Source organism: Canis lupus, chromosome 16, assembly GCF_003254725.2.
Source record: "Canis lupus dingo isolate Sandy chromosome 16, ASM325472v2, whole genome shotgun sequence".
Classification (NCBI taxonomy): domain Eukaryota; kingdom Metazoa; phylum Chordata; class Mammalia; order Carnivora; family Canidae; genus Canis; species Canis lupus.
This window is the reverse complement of record NC_064258.1, coordinates 16,241,979-16,257,960: the sequence shown is the minus strand read 5'-3', so window position 1 is coordinate 16,257,960 and position 15,982 is coordinate 16,241,979. Positions and strand designations below refer to the sequence as shown.

Here is a 15,982-nt window from a genome sequence, read left to right as displayed (position 1 = left end):
GGTCTCAGGCACTCCAGGGTCCTAGCCACTTTGCAGACACCCAAGGGAGGTTCAGAGGCCGTATGACAAGGGAAAGGACAAGATGAGGAGGTGAAGCCCAGTTCCTGGGCTCCGTGGCTGCCAGGGCCTCCCGTGGCGATAATACGCACAGAAACCCCTAGAGGAAGAAGTAGCTTTTATCCCCACATGTGGAGGTCCTTTCTGCTGGATATGCAGTCCTGGGGAGAAGTCCCCATTTGCACTCTCCGAGTTCCATGCCCCGAACCTGGCCAGTTCCCCGCTATGCTTTTTGTACCCTGGGACTGCATGAGGCGCACATTCCACCCACAAGATTGGCTGAGCCCCAGGTTCCCTGCCTTGCTCCTTCTCTTCCAGATCCGGGAGCTGGTCCCCGAGTCCCAGGCTTATATGGACCTGCTGGCGTTTGAGAGGAAACTGGATCAAACCATCATGCGGAAGCGGGTGGACATCCAGGAGGCTCTGAAGAGGCCAATGAAGGTGTCTTGATTTGGGGGCATGAAGAGGTCTCTAGGTCCTGTTCCAGGAATGGAAAAGTGGGACTGCCCCGGGAATGGGAGCACACAGTGTTTGCTCTTGTACTATATTCTTTATTTCTACAGCAAAAGCGGAAGCTGCGTCTTTATATCTCCAATACTTTTAACCCTGCGAAGCCTGATGCTGAAGATTCCGATGGCAGCATTGCCTCCTGGGAGCTGCGGGTGGAGGGGAAGCTCCTGGATGACGTACGTCCTGGCCCAGGTCTCTCCAGGTGTCCTGGGGTGGGTATGGGGCTGAGCTGAGGACAGAAGGAGATGTTTGCACTATGGGTTAGGGAGTCAGCCCAACCAGGGGTGGGCGGCCTGAAGAGACAGTATGGGTGTAGAGGCCTGCTTCTAATCATGCTGCCCTACCCAACCAGCCCCACCCACTCCCGACTCATCCTGCCCCCACGGTCCCTGTCCTGCCCCCACGGTCCCTGTCCCTCTCCCACAGCCCAGCAAGCAGAAGCGGAAGTTCTCTTCCTTCTTCAAGAGTTTGGTCATTGAACTGGACAAAGACCTTTATGGCCCCGACAACCACCTAGTCGAGGTAAGACCCAGACCTCTTTTGCCCGGGAACTGCCACCCTTCCAGACCACAGTTCCATCAGCCGCACAGATCTGGATCAGGGACCACCCTAGAGTCCCTGGCCTTGGCAGCCCATGTGGGCCTGTGAGGTGACCCAGCTCTCCTTCCCTGGGCAGTGGCACCGAACACCCACAACCCAGGAGACGGATGGGTTCCAGGTGAAGAGGCCAGGGGACCTGAGTGTACGCTGCACACTGCTTCTCATGCTGGACTACCAGGTCTGTGCCCTGCCCCCTGACTCCACCTGAGGCCCCTAGCCCCCCCAGCTCCCCACCCCTTCCCTTAGGCCAGGCCTAGGCTTCACAGAAATGCACCAAGAGACCCCATTCTTTTCCCTACCTCATTTCCAGAAGCAGGTTTCCCAGGAGCCCAGTCACCACATTCCCCCAGTCCCACACTGCCTGGCCCTGAGCTCTTCCCACTCCCTCTTTATGTCCATGGCCATCTTTCCTCAGCCTCCCCAATTCAAACTGGATCCTCGCCTGGCTCGGCTGTTGGGATTGCACACACAGAGCCGCTCAGCCATTGTGCAGGCCCTGTGGCAGTATGTGAAGACCAACAGGCTGCAGGATTCGCATGATAAGGAATACATCAATGGGGACAAATACTTCCAGCAGGTACCCTCTCTCCTGATCTTGGGGATGTGGGGGGCAAGCAGAGGTACCAATAGGGTAAGTGCCTCGACTAAGGCAGCACCACCCCCCTTCTAGATTCCTGGGTATCACAAATGGTAAGCAGGGTCCTAGTGTAGGCCCTACTGCAGCGTAGCTCCGTGCTGCAGCCCACCATCCATTTTAGACAAGCCAGTTTAGAAAGATCCAGAACCTTAAAAGGTCAACAGTTTGGGGAATGTAATATTCTTGGCACTTGGAAGTTAGGATCCCTGGGTTCTAGTCCTGGGTCCAAGACTCTACCAAAGTAGAGATTATTAATAATGCTTTAAAAATAAATATGGCAGATAAACTTGAGGAGTAAAATAACAGTCGAGGTTTATTGAGCACTCGCCATATGCCAGGCACCACTGCAGGCATTTGATGTGTACTCATCCACTTAGTTCTCCCAGCCACCCTGGTAGTTACTATCCCCACACCGGACATGCTACAACAGGCCTGAGAGCCTAGTGGACTGGCCCAAGGTTGCAGTGTTAATGGGAGAGGCAGGATTTGCACCTGGGTGGCCACCGACCCAGAGCGGGTGCTTTGGTCCCCTGCACCACAACCCCCACACCTCCTGGTCCACTCTCTACTGCCCACAGACACCCTGGTCCCAGCCCCAGCAGCACTAAGGAGTTAGATTTGCTCTTGGCATCTTGTGGCCGCCCACAATGGAAGGATCTAGGGCTGACTGGTCTCTTTCTCTCCCACCTCAGATTTTTGATTGCCCACGGCTGAAGTTTTCTGAGATTCCCCAGCGCCTCACAGCTCTGCTGCTGCCCCCTGACCCAATTGTCATCAACCACGTCATCAGGTGAGGCCCCAGCTTGCTCCTCTGACCAGAGAATCATGGCAGTCCTGCCCACTCTATCCCTCCCACCCCACCCCACCCCACCCCTGCCCCCCACCTCTGCCCCTGGGACCCTTGGCCTCTGTGGAAGCAGTGTGGATACCAAGGGCTGGACTTCCCTGGCAGCGTGGACCCGTCGGACCAGAAGAAGACGGCGTGCTATGATATTGACGTGGAGGTGGAGGAGCCACTGAAGGGACAGATGAGCAGCTTCCTCCTGTCCACAGCCAACCAGCAGGAGATCAGCGCTCTGGACAGTAAGGTGGGGCCAGAGCCCAGAACTGGAGTGGGACATTAACCCAGAAATGACAAAATACAGACAACAGACAAGAGCGTAGGCCTATGGAGAGATGAAGGGGGCAGGTGGCCCTTCCCTCGATACTTGGGAGTGCTGCCCATCCCCCCTTCCTCGGGACTACAGAGGCAGCAGCGACCTGAGGGATAGCCCTTCAAAGAACAGATGGCAGCAGATCCCAACCCCCACTCGCCCCCCTCCTCCTTCCCCTCCTCTCCCACATCACCATGGCCAGGTGAAAGTGTCTGTCTTTCTACCTGTAGATCCATGAGACGATTGAGTCCATAAACCAGCTCAAGATCCAGAGGGACTTCATGCTAAGCTTCTCCAGAGACCCCAAAGGCTACATCCAAGACCTGCTCCGCTCCCAGAGCCGGGACCTCAAGGTGAAGGGGACTCAGGGAGCACTGGATGGAAGACAAGCATATCGGGAAGACAGTAAATGTTGTTACATGGGGGCTGGAGGGGGTCTGGGCACAGGGCTGACCCCACTGCTCCCTCCCAGGTGATGACAGATGTGGCAGGCAACCCTGAGGAGGAGCGCCGGGCTGAGTTTTACCACCAGCCCTGGTCCCAGGAAGCTGTCAGCCGCTATTTCTACTGCAAGGTGTGGAGGGGCCCGTGTACCTCAGGCCTTCCCTCCCTCACTCCAGGAGAAGCCTCCCTTCTCAGCCACGTCTGTGGCCCTTGCCACTCCACCAACCCCCTCGCCGCGGAGGAGCCCTCCCTGCTCCCAGAGGCTCTTCCAGGGTGGCTGGGTGGGACTGTCCTGTCACTCACCAACAACAGCGTAACCCTGCTACTGCTCTTATTTCTCTAAAGATCCAGCAGCGCAGGCAGGAGTTGGAGCAGTCGCTGGTTGTGCGCAACACCTAGGAGCCCCTGTGAATGACCACCGCTGTGGGCCTCTGGGCCCAGGCCCTGTCCCCAAAGCTCTGCCATCACTCTTCTGACACGTGCCGGGTGAGGCAGGGGAATGATTAAAGGTCATGCATCTGAGAGCGGCCTTGTGTGTCATTGGCAACTGGGGAGGAAGGACAGGGGGAAGGCGGTGGGTCCCTCTGGGAAACCCCCCCCTCTGTCCCAGATTCTTCTCTTTACTCCATTTTCCCTAGACCTAAAAACAGTTTGGCAGAAGACGCTTTTAATAACATTTTCTTATTAAAAAAATACAGCAACAAGCTCTCCATCTGTCCATCCATTTTGCCTCACCCTTCCCAAGGCTGGCAGACAGGGGAACTCCATGGAGGGGCAGGGCCCCGGGGCCTGCTACGTGCTGTTGGCCTGCTCCTGCTCAAACAGCGCCATGGCCAGCTGGGCCCGGCCCCCCAGCCCCTCCAGGTTGCTGAGGCGGCAGCGGTGGTAGAGCTCCTCGCTGAGCCGTGGGCTACAGTCACGCAGGGCGAACTTCTGCACCAGCCCTGGCTCCACGGCCCGGAAGAGGTGGAGCCCTGAGAACCGGAGGAAAACATCCATCACCTCCAGCCCCTCCAGGGCTTCCTCCTCTTCCTGGCCTGCCAGTTCACCAGCCAGCCGGGCCCGGGCCGCCAGGTAGTCGGCATTGTAGAAGCAGCCCTCCGCAGAAGCCTGTCGGTCAAACCTGCCTCCTACAGGAGCCCCCCGGGAAGGGTCGGCACCAGGAGGGGACGGGGGGTCAGCACCAGCTCCTGGGGGCCCTGGGGGAGATCTCTGTGGTGCCAGGGCAGGGTTGAACTCCTGGAAATGCACTGGGAAGAAGGCCTGCCAGCCCGAGATGGCATTCATCCGGCAGCGGTTGAGGACTTCGGGCCCAGGCCTGGTCCACACGGTGGTGAGGAAGAAAAGCGTATCCACGGGGTGCTTCTTGGAGACCACGTCCATGAGCCGCACCTGGGAAGGGGCCTCTGCGCGCACAGCGAGCCAGGCCAGCCTGGTCCCAGGGTACCGTCGCTCTAACTCAGCCGCTGCTGCCTTCACCCCCAGGAATGGGTCTGGGGCCCCTCGGCCACCTTCCCGAGGTCCATAGACCAGCAACAGGGTAAGCAGAGCGTGCTCTCGAGGCTCCAGAACACCGGCTGCAAAGGCCTCCAGGAAAGCAAGGGCCGCAGTGGCTTCGGCTGCCAGGAGCGGCAGCACTAGCTGCACACGGGTGGCCTCGGTGACGTAGGGCATGGGCAGGATCTCCACCCGGCTCAGCGGTCGCAGCAGGCTGACCCTGCGCGCCAGGGCCCGCCGGTGCCCGCGCTGCGTCACGGCTTCCAGCAGGAGGTCCAGGGTGTACTCCATGCCCCGTGCCGGGTCGAAGCGCCGATAGCCATTGAGCAGCCGCTGCTTCTGAAAGCGCAGGCGGGGCTGGTAGCGCCGGTTTAGCTGCTCCAGAGCAGTCTCCACAGCGTCACCCACATCGGCCCTGTTGGCCCCCTGCAGTGGGCACTTGGGGGACCCATCTGCACAGGAGAAGGTATGCTGCTCTGTGAAGTAGTCCCAGCCCAGCACCTCAAATCGGGAGTGTGGTGTGAAAGGGGCTGGGAGCCCAATGGGCCAGCTCAGCCCTGCCTCGCCCTCGGGGGTCAGCATGGTCAGGTTCTGGATCTGAGCCTAGGGTGGGAGGGACGCACAGTTAGTGCCCTCTGGGGAGTCAGGGCTTGACCCGGCTCTAGCATTCTGGGCTCGGAGCTCTGTCCTGACTCTGTCAACACACAGTGAGGTGCCCCTGCACTAATCGATGAATTCCCTTTCCATTCTTGTCTGTAAAATGCAGAAAGCATATGAATCATACATAGCTAACACAGCTGCTGTGAAAAGGACAAGGTGGGAAATGTGCTTTTGCAGAGGTTAGAGCCCCTCAGCCTTTCTCTCTCATACCCACAGTACACCTTCCTCATCACGGCACCTGTGCTTTTTCACCCGCACTCCACTTCTCACAACCCTCACGATCAACTGGAGCATTTGTCCACATCTACCCTTGGGCTTTTTAAGGATAGTGCTGGAATTTAGGGACTTCTAGGCTTCTGCTTCTTCAGGGCAGAGGCATTATGGGAAAGGAACTAAAACAGTCATGTCTAAGCGCTGTACCCAGCCCCGGTCCTCAGAGTGCATCTGCAAACCCTTTTAACTGCATCCAAGTTGTGCCAGGAGCTTCTCTTATGGTTGAACTGGGTCCCCATGGGCCCCTCCTCCTTGGAGTTGTTTAAACTTAGGTATGGTCGGCCTCCTTCTACCTCGTCAGCCTCCCTGTTCACTCAGCTGCCCACTCACTGTGACCCTGGACAGCTGAAGCTCCCTCTGACCTCCAACCACGGACCCGGGCTCACCTGCAGTTGTTCTATCTCGCCGTACGCTCGCTCCAGCTCCAGAGCGCTGAAGCGTTTATGGAGCTTGTACATGAGGGTTCCCTCGGAGACGGGGTGCACTGCAAAGGCACTCAAGAAAGCCGAGCTCCCCTCCTTCTCAGGGTCCCTATTTTTGGCCAGTTCAAATGAACGATACTGCTGCCCCTAAAGGGACCAATCAGATCAATCAAAACCACACATGGAGGACTGCCTATCCCAACCACCCTTAACCGGACTCCACATTCGCACCTGTTGCTGCCACAGAATGGGGACGGGAGGGTGGGGAGCAGGAGCTCACTCCAATGTCCCCTTCTACTTGGCCTCTCACCAGTTTGGGGAAAAAAATCTGAAGTAGGCAATTAAAGATGCCCTCTTTGCCCAAAGAATCCCACTTTCTCAAAAGAATGAAAGCCATGAGTCAGAAAATACCCCCACTACTCTGGTTTACCTTACCTCTCCAGGACAGTAGCCATCTCTCAGACATTCCCAGATCATTTATGACCGTGTGTGTGTCAGGGGAGGGGCAAAGGGCAAGGGGGCCGATGGGAGCACCTTTCTACTTTGCTCAGAGGGTCCCTGAGAAGTTGCCACTTTTGACAGTCCCAGGGTTCTAAGCCAGGGTCAGTGGCCAGGAAGGACGAAACCCCAAGGTGCTGCTGGGAAGGAGCCAGCAGCACCCACCCTGGAGATCAACCACTCAGATACTACAAATTGTTGGGGACTGAGATTGACTTGAAAGGGCCGTCACCTGGTGCTGTGAGACACAGCCGATGCCCAGAGAGTCGATGAGGCAGCGGCCAAGCCACTCATCAGGACGGGCACTGAGAATGTCTCCTCGGCAGCCATCCAGATGTGGCCGCAATCGAAGCAGGAGACTCCGTGACAACAGGTAGCCAAAGCCCCCATGGCAGTACCGGGCCTGCTCGCCTGCGCCAATAAACTCCTCTGCTCGGCCCAAGTACAGGTCTTGGTTGATGCTGAGATGGCCTGCAAGGGCTGCCAGGCGGGGGGCCTGTACATACGTGTCATCCTGCATGATGAAGAACCAGTCGTAGTCGGCCCCAAAGTGTGTGTGGAGGTGGCGCAGGGTCTCTGACATGAGCCAGGCTGGCCGTTCATCCCCGTGAGATACCACCTGCATCCCTGCAGGAGTCCGGGCTCCTCGCTGCCCCGTGAAGTACAGTAATCGAGGGAAGTGGTGGGCCACAGTACGGTTGACAGCCACAGCCAGAGTGGATAGGGTAGCCCTGGAAGTCAGCACAGCCACCAGCAACCGCTCCCGAGAGCCCAGCTCTGTCTGGATATACCGAGTCCTATGGAGGGACCAACATGCCAGGGGTCAACTCCTTGACCTTTAGGATCCAGCATATATATTCCTCTAGGAATGAATGAGCTAGGGCTGAGAAGGGAGGAGAGACCTCCTCATCAATATTAATGAGCTACTACAGTGAGCATCCACTGACACTGGAATTCATTTGGGGAGGGGTCTACTAAGGATGGATTAGATGGTTATTAGATGGTTAGATGCAATTCCTGTCCTGTTTCAGAACATCCAATACTAATTTAACACTGATGGGTGAGACCTTCTCAAACCTGAGAAGGGAAAGAACAAACCGTGATGGGTAATAGGGTAAAGAATCACTCTAGGAACCTAACATTATTACCACTGAAGGCAGAGGCAAGGCCTTAGAGCCGCACTGAAGTGGCGTTTGAGGACCATGTACACACATAGCTCTCACCTGAGCACCTTCTTATAGGGCTTGTTGGGATCCCTGTAGTAAGGGACAATCCGGGGTTTGAAGTCTTCATCACTTTGGTCGAGTCCAGTTCTTGAGTCTGGATTATGTGGCACTCCTGGTTCTCTCACAGCCTCTACACAAGGATCTTCTCCCTCACCCTGGATCCAGGAAACCCGCAAGAGGCTCAGGCTGCATCCCAGAGACAGCCCTAGGATGAGGGGCAGTGCTGGTCGCAGCAGAGCCAACAGGGAGCTCAGTCGCATGGTGGTAGGCCCTGCCATGTGCATGCCCCAGAGGGCACAGCCTCAAGGATCAGTCGATAGGATGATGGGCGTCAGGCCAGTAGCAGGCCTATGGTTTTAACCAGGAAACCTGGGGACAGTGAAGTCGACAACAGAGCAAGGCCAGTAGCAGCCTATGGTTTTAACCAGGAAACCTGGGGGCAGTGAAGTCGACAACAGAGCAACAGAGAAGGAAGGTCTGCTTCTAGTCCCGGCATCCCCAGGAAGCGTATGCCTGGGCTTTAGTCCTCAAGGTGCCACATTTAACCCTCAGCCTAAATGGCAATACGTATTACAGTCAATTTCACCCACTAATGGCATTATGGTCTGTCTTCCAGAAAAAGGAGGAAACAAACTTAATCCTGACAAATCTAATGCAAAAAGGAGAACTACACACATCCGTAGACTGGATCTAAGGTGAGACAGCAGCAGCTGATAAAGAAGGAGTTGGGGAAAAGCGCATGCTCCATCAAAATAACAGCCCCAACTACAAGAGCCTGCCTCAGTAGGCCTTCTTCAAAGAGCACCTCGCTGGGCGCGTGTTTCTCATTCGATTTACTGAAGAAGCTGCTGACTAGCTATTGAAAGGCCAGCACTGCGGAAGGGTTAAGGGCCTCTTTCTACTCTACTCCTGAGTTTAGTTAAGGGAACACACAGCTAGAATAACCCCTCCTCCCCAGCGAGGGTGTCCAGGAGCCGCCGGCATGGTGCAGAGTTCTGCGCACCCCCAGGAGGTGGACCGATACGGTGACTCAGCACTGAGAGCCTCTCAGAGGAGCACAACGGCTGATGAGCCTCTCAGAGGAGCACAACCATTCTGCAGGGCAATTCTTCTCTGAGGCCCAGCTGCTGAGAGGCTGGCGCCGTCCACTTTCTTCTGAGAGGAGACAGGAAGCAAATGACAGTAACACTGGCTGTGTGCGCAATTCGGTGCCTGGCTTTACCGGGGCCCCCAGGTACCCAAGCCAAACCAAAGTGGGAGGACGAGAAGCAGCTAGAGACAACACCGGGGTCCTGCGACCTTCGGTCCTTCGGACGTGACCGCTGCCAGGACGAGGGCCCCTGCTCTACTTCTCGGCGACCAAAGACCAAGTCTAGTCCTAGAAGGAAGGCCCAAAGCGAGTTTTAGCCGTTAGTCTCAAAACGGAAACAAAACCGGCTGCGTCACGGAGCAGTCGAGGAGGGGCTGGGGGCTCAGCTCGGTTTGCCGGTTTGCTGGGGTGGAGGGATGCAGGTCGCGGTGCGGGAGGAAGGCAGAGACCCCGCTATCAAAGGCCCTGCCAGCGCCGGCGGGCGAGGGTCGGCATGCACACCCCGAGGCCCACGGGGGGAGGCCCTGCAGCAGGGCCAGGACGGGCGGCGGACCGGCAAAGCGCAGCCAGGTGTGGCCGAGGCGGCCAGCGCCGTGCCGGGGAGCGGGGGCGAGGGCGTGGGGGCGGGACCTGCTCCTGCCGTCTGGGGCGGCGCCCCGGTCGCCCCCGCAGGGGGAAGGGTGGGGAAGGGGGAACAGACCCCAGTGCCGGGCCGAGGCGCCGGTTCCGCCGCTGCAGCCGCTGCCACCTCACAGCCCGGCCCGCGCCTTCCTCTTCCGCTCGCCGTCAGTCCCCGTCTCTATGGTGACCGCATCCGGTCGCGCGCCCCGCCCCCTCCCCGCACTGCGCAGCCGCCGAGGGGTGACGTGGCTGCCCTGCCAGGCGCCCGCCCCCCGCAGAACCCGCGAGCGGCCCCGAGGGTGCGCGGCACCTTCAGCCTCAACTTTTATCTGCCTCGGAGATAAAATGTCCCTCGCCTCAGTGGGCGCGCTTCTGCCTCCTGGACGACTTCTCCCGTCATCCGCCGAGTTATTTCAGAAATGTTTGCTGCTTGCTTGCCAAGTTGCGGACCGGCGTTGAAAGCACGGAGCGAACAGGTGGTAGACGAGCCGGGCATGGTCCCTGCCCTCCGGGAGCCGAGAGCGGGGGGAGGCAGGCGTTCCACACACACCGACATGCCAGAAATATCAACAGGTAGAAATGAAATCGCAGCCTGTCATAGGTACCGCTGCAAGAAAGTAGAGCCCAGCGGAAAGACACGACGGGAAGAATTAAACTAGATGGGGAATTTAGGAATGCTGAGATCCCAAGATTCAGTCAGGTACCTTGACAGAAAGTGGAGAGTTTTCCTGTGTAGGCCCTAAGAGAGGAAGGATGCTGCCCCAGGGAAGGCTGGAGGGCAGGCGGGCCCTTCCAAAGACCACTGCGGGTTCCCTACCCGGGAGGCACATCCCCAATAGGCAATCTGCAAGTGTGGGAGCGATCCTGTCCTAAGGTTGAGAGTAAAAGCCAAGAATGCTAGGTATCCTGCACTTTGCAAGACAGTGTCACACAAAAGGATTCGTTCAGCCCCCACAGCTTTCAAATATCCTCCTAATAAACATTCATGTAAGCGGGGGGGGGGGGGGGGGGGGAGGAGGTGGGGGGGGTAGAGGGGAGAGGTTATCATTAATCCTTGAGCCTGTGTTTTATATATAGAAACAAAATAATTTTGCAGGGTTGTAGTATGTGCTGAATTTTCAAGAATGTAACTATTATGTAAATGGAAGGGAAATAGTACTTTGTTTCATTCAGGAATTTACTAAGTTACTGTTTTGGAGGACTATGTCAGGGACAGCAGTGTTCTCCTGGTGTTCAGAGTGTCTACATTTGTACTGTCACATGCAAGATGATCCTATATACAGGTACAAACATGACTGTTTTCTAGCATAGTGAAATAATTACTGGAAAGGATTTCCTTTTCTTCTGTTACAGTTAAGACCCATTTATTTTTTTTTAAATTACGTGTGTAGGTTATATCACTTATGAACTTATTTCAAATACTAAAGGGGTGTTATTTTAAAGGAAAGTTTGCTATTAAAAGGAAATATTGGGGCTGGTAGAGTTAAGAACCACCATTCTAGGAGGTATATAAGATAGAAGTTACCAACATTTGTTTTCCTTTACCGTGTTTTGGTCTCATCCTTAGTTAGACTGCAATTTGATTTCCCCTGGGCAACTGGCACATAATAAGTGGTAAGTGAATGATTTGTTAGAATAGACTGGGAAGCAGAGTAGGGATGCTCACCTTGACCCTGGAAGGTACAGGTTCCAGACCAGCATTGTCCAACAGGAATATAATGTGAGCATTCCTGTCCAACAGGAATAAAATGTAATTTTAAATTTTCTGCTAATCACATTTTTAAAAAGGTTAAATTAATTTTAATATATTTATTATATTGAATATACCAAAATATCATTTAAACATGTAGTCAATATTAAAAAGTTGAGATATTTTACATTTTTTCCACACACAGCATCTTTTTCTTTTTTTGTTTTTTTGTTTTTTTTGCTTTGTTTTAATTCCAGTATAACATATAATGTTATATAAGTTTCAGGTGTACAATATAGTGATTTGACAATTACATACATTATTTAGTGCTCATTATGATAAGTATACTCTTAATCCCCTTCACCAATTCCACCCATCCCTCCCCCCACCTACTTTCAGGTAACCACCAGTTCTCTGTAGTTGAGTCTGGTTTTGTCTCTTTTGTTCTTTGTTCCTTTATTGTGTTTCTTAAATTCCACATGAGTGAAATCATCTGGCATTTATCTTTCTCTGACTTCAGGTAGCATTATATCCTTAGATCTATCCATGCTGTTGCAAATGGCAAGATTTCACTCTTTTTTTGTGGCTAATATTCCACTGTGCACATATATCAGATTTTCTCTATTCATCTATCTGTGGACACTTGTATTGATTTTGTATCTTGGCTATTGTAAATAATGCTGCAGTAAACATAATAATGCTGTGTATATCTTCTCGAATTAGTGTTTTTGTTTCCCTAGGTAAATATCCAGTAGTAGAATTACTGGATTTAATAGCTTTTCTATTTTTAATATTTTGAGAAACCTCCGTACTGTTTTCCACAGTGGCTATACCAGTCTGCATTGCCACCAACAGTCCACAAGAGTTCCTTTTTCTCTATGTCTTCACCAACACTTGTTTCTTGCATTTTTTATTTTAATCATTCTGACAAGTGGGATGTGGTTTTGATTTGCATTACCCTGATGAATAGTGATGTTAAGCATCTTTTCATATATCTGTTGGCCATTTTCTTCAGAAAAATGTCTGTTCATGTCTTCTGCCACTTTTAAAATTAGATTATTTGGCGTTTTGTGGTGTTGAGTTATAGAAGTTCTTTATATATTTTACATATTAACCCCTTATTGGATATATCATTTGCAAATATCTTCTCCCATTCAGTTGTCTTTTTGTTTTGTTTATGGTTTCCTTTGCTGTGCAGACGCTTTTTATTTTGGTGTAGTCCCAATAGTATTAATATTGCTTTTGTTTCTCTTGACAATGGAGACATACCTAGAAAAATGTTTCTATGGCTGATGTCAAAGAGATTACTGCCTATGTTTTCTTCTAGGAATTTTATGCTTTCAGGTCTTACGTTTAGGTCTTTAGCCCATTTTGGGTTTATTTTCTTGTACCATGTAAGAGAGTGGTCCAGCTTTTTTTTTTTTTTTTTTTTTTTTGCATGTAGCTGTCCACTTTTCCCAAAACCATTTGTTGAAGAGACTTTTTCCCATTGCATATTCTTGCCTCCGTCTCCACATGCAGTCTTTGAAACCGATAGTTATTTTACACTTACAGAGCATCTCAATTCAGACTAGGTGCATTTCAAGTGCTTCACAGCCTCATGTTGCTAGGGACCACCATGTTGAACAACACAGTTCCAGACCTTTCTCCCTTCTAAGTTACTAAGTATCTAGGTAATTCTGGATGAGACATCTCCTTCTTTGGGTCTCAGTTTCTTCATATTTTATTTATTTTATTCACTTATTTTAAAATATTTTACTTCTTTATTCATGAGAGACACAGAGAGAGAGAGAGAAAGAGAGGCAGAGACACAGACAGAGGGAGGAGCAGGCTCCATCCAGGGAGCCTGACGTGGGACTCAATCCCAGGTCTCCAGGATCAGGCCCGGGGCTGAAGGCAGCACTAAACCGCTGAGCTACCCGGGCTGCCCTATTTTATTTTTTTAAATAGGCTCTATGCCCAACGTGGAGCTTGAACTCATGACCCCAAGATCAGGAATTGCATGCTTCACTGCTGAGCCAGCTAGGCACCACTGTTTCTTCATATTTTATTTATTATTTTATTTTATTTTATTAACATTTTATTTATTTATTCATGAGAAACATAGGGAGAGAGAGAGGCAGAGAAGCAGGCTCCATGCAGGGAGCCCAATGCCGAACTCAATCCCAGGACTCCAGGATCACGCCCAGGGCAGAGGGGAGGCGCTAAACCTAAACCGCTTAGCCACCCAGGGATCCCTGTTTTTTCGTATTTTAAATAGAGTCCAGACCAAATGTTTTTCCTTCCAGAAGTGACCTGTGATTTTTCATACTTAGCCAGTTCTTTTCTTCTCCTCTCTACCCACATCTCTCTTCCATTTTCCCATTCTTTCCCCATCCCAGGTCTGTTCCCTGCAAAAGATCAAAACCCTAGGTGAGAATGGCAGAACTTCTACATGGCCAACAGTTCGAAGCCACTCGCTGTGCTGAGGGAGACTCTGCCCAGCAACTGCTGATCATGGGGAATCGTGGATGTGATTGGTTGCTATGTGGGTGGCTTCAGAGAAGTAACTAGTTAATCTTTCTCTGGCCATCCCAAGCCATTTTACAACCCAGAAGATTCCAGCCTCAAATCCTGGCATTGTCTTCTACCAGCAGGGCTGTTTTATTAACAGCTCTGTGTTTTTGTTCCTAATCTGCAAAATGTTTTGTAAGTGGCAGGGTGTGTGTGTGTGTGTGTGTGTGTGTGTGTGTGTGTATATGTATTAAATGGGATAGCATAAATGTAAGAGCATAATAAACGTTAGTTCTCTGTAACCTGTAACTTGCCTGTAACCACACATTTTAATGAGGCTGGGAGAGGGAGACATATTGTTGACAGTGCTCCCAAGAAGCTATGTGCTTGGATGAGTGATTTTATGTGATCCACAACCATATTTAACTGCTTTACTTCATAAAGAAAGGCTTTGCAGGGGCACCTGGGTGGCTTAGTTGGTTAAGCATCTGCCTTCGGCTCAGACCATGATCTTGGGGGCCCTGGGATTGAACCCCATGTCAGGTCAGGGCTCTCTGCTCAATGCAGAGTCTGCTTTTCCCTCTCCCTCTCTGCACGCTCTCTCTCTCTCTCAAATAAATAAATCTTTTTTTAAAAGGCTTTGCAGTTAACAATTGTCTATGTTCTTTACCTAAAGCAATGCTTTTGCCGATAGTAGATGCTTGATATTTGTTAAATGTATTAAGTTAAATAAATATCTAGTGCATACTTCAATAAAAATTCTACTAGTAGCAGAGTTCAGCCTAGCAGAACTCTAAGTAATAATTAGCCTATTAAAAAGAATTAAATTCTAATCTAACAACTACATGAGGTAAATACTATCATTCCCATTTTACAGAGGAGTATGTATTTTGCCCAAGGTCACCCGCTGTAAAGGTGGGGTTTGAATGAAGCAGTCTGCCCCCCAGAATCCACTCAGTTATGCTATGTCGAGTGTGGTCCCCATCTAGGTACTCCAGCAACATGCATAAGCCACTTCTTTTGTGGCACTTATCACATGAATGTCATGGTCTCTTTACTTTTTTTTTTTTTTTTTTTTAAGATTTTTCTTGAGAGACAGAAAGAGAGGCAGGGGGAGAAGCAGGCTCCATGCAGGGAGCCGGATGCGGGATTGGATACCAGAACTTCGGGATCACTCCTTGATCAAAGGCAGATGCTCAGACGCTGAGCCACCCAAGGATCCCCCTCTTTTTGTTTTAAACAGAGGTGGTGGCACTTTTGGAGAATGTGCTCAAAGGAATTAAAAGCTTCATTTGCCTCCTCCAGCTGTGTCACCGACCCTGAAGCACCAATGATCAGAAGCCAGGAGAAATAACGGATCACAAAGGGTCTGCCTTCTATTTGAGGCTACTAATTTAGGATTTACGGTGCAGGCGATGAGAAGCCCGTGAAGGATTTTAAAGAGTAAGACTCAAAGAGAAAGTGCAACGTTCCACGTGTAACTAGTGACACAGCTAAACTCAGGAAAGGGGTCTTTCTTCTTTCTTTCACCTTCAGAGCTCTTACCACCAGACTTACATAGCTTTGATGAAAATCAAACCATTCTGGAGTGTGTAGGCTGAGCGGCCAAGGTTCAGGAGCAACGTTCGGCACCCTTCAAAAGTTTGGTTAACACTGGACCAGCCTCTAAAATCGCGGTTCCATAAAACGAGGACGCCTTTCTCTCAAGAGGAATTCCGTCCTTCGCATCATCTTCGTCGCGACGTGCCTCTTCCTCCGCCCCCTCCTCCCAGTCGCCTCACTCTTCCTCCTCTTCTCTCCCCATTGTTCCGACCGGCTCCCCCCTGACGCATGCTGGGAAGGGTAGTCACTCTCCCTGCTCTTTGGGCCGGCGGGGCGGCCCTATACACTCAGTATCTGCACAGAACGCCACAGATTCTGCGAGGTGGGGTAAAGCCTGGAAGGCCCACCCCCTCAGCCGAGGAGCAGTCTGGGAGTTGCAGTTTCTAGGCCCCAAATCGCGCAGGCTGGCTGGGGCTCTTGGACTCTAATTCCGCCATCCTCGCGCACCCTGATGGCGTCACGCGGGCCCGCGAGGCCCCTGCGACAGGCGGTAGTTCTCGAGGAGGTG

The 15,982-nt window shown here is 52.2% G+C and overlaps 2 protein-coding genes and 1 long non-coding RNA gene across 9 annotated transcripts in view; 2 read left to right on the top strand and 1 right to left on the bottom strand.

Moving 5' to 3' along the window:
- The window catches only part of SMARCD3 (SWI/SNF related, matrix associated, actin dependent regulator of chromatin, subfamily d, member 3), a 31,370-nt gene extending 27,446 nt beyond the window's left edge, over positions 1-3,924 (top strand). For 3 of the 4 annotated variants that reach the window (XM_025452640.3, XM_025452645.3, XM_025452630.3), the window contains 10 exons: positions 376-498; positions 621-759; positions 920-1,089; positions 1,244-1,345; positions 1,583-1,744; positions 2,497-2,594; positions 2,757-2,892; positions 3,189-3,311; positions 3,431-3,532; positions 3,748-3,924. In XM_025452640.3, coding sequence (XP_025308425.1) covers positions 376-498; positions 621-759; positions 920-1,089; positions 1,244-1,345; positions 1,583-1,744; positions 2,497-2,594; positions 2,757-2,892; positions 3,189-3,311; positions 3,431-3,532; positions 3,748-3,801 — 1,209 coding nt within the window. In that variant the 3' untranslated portion in view covers positions 3,802-3,924. The remainder of the gene's footprint in view (positions 1-375; positions 499-620; positions 760-919; positions 1,090-1,243; positions 1,346-1,582; positions 1,745-2,496; positions 2,595-2,756; positions 2,893-3,188; positions 3,312-3,430; positions 3,533-3,747) is intronic. The other variant, XM_025452649.3, reaches the window with a different exon arrangement.
- Positions 3,925-4,052: 128 nt separating this feature from the next.
- On the bottom strand, positions 4,053-15,951 carry CHPF2 (chondroitin polymerizing factor 2). Of its 4 annotated transcripts, none has more exons than XM_025452569.3 (5): positions 15,430-15,951; positions 11,356-11,419; positions 6,985-7,549; positions 6,219-6,401; positions 4,053-5,502 (listed from the first exon to the last, which is right to left on the bottom strand). In XM_025452569.3, exons 2-5 carry the CDS (start codon positions 11,415-11,417, stop codon positions 4,195-4,197), a joined length of 2,118 nt encoding a protein of 705 aa, XP_025308354.1. In that variant the 5' UTR covers positions 11,418-11,419; positions 15,430-15,951; the 3' UTR covers positions 4,053-4,194. The 4 variants fall into 4 exon arrangements, with proteins under 4 accessions (XP_025308354.1, XP_025308320.1, XP_035555558.1 ...); XM_025452535.3 differs by lacking the exons at positions 11,356-11,419; positions 15,430-15,951 and adding exons at positions 7,976-9,356; positions 9,769-9,896; XM_035699665.2 differs by lacking the exons at positions 11,356-11,419; positions 15,430-15,951 and adding exons at positions 7,976-9,356; positions 9,699-9,855.
- LOC125752699 (uncharacterized) lies at positions 9,915-14,511 on the top strand. The gene is made up of 2 exons (XR_007402821.1): positions 9,915-10,262; positions 13,761-14,511. It is a non-coding gene; the product is annotated as an uncharacterized LOC125752699 (long non-coding RNA).
- Positions 15,952-15,982: the final 31 nt, after the last annotated feature.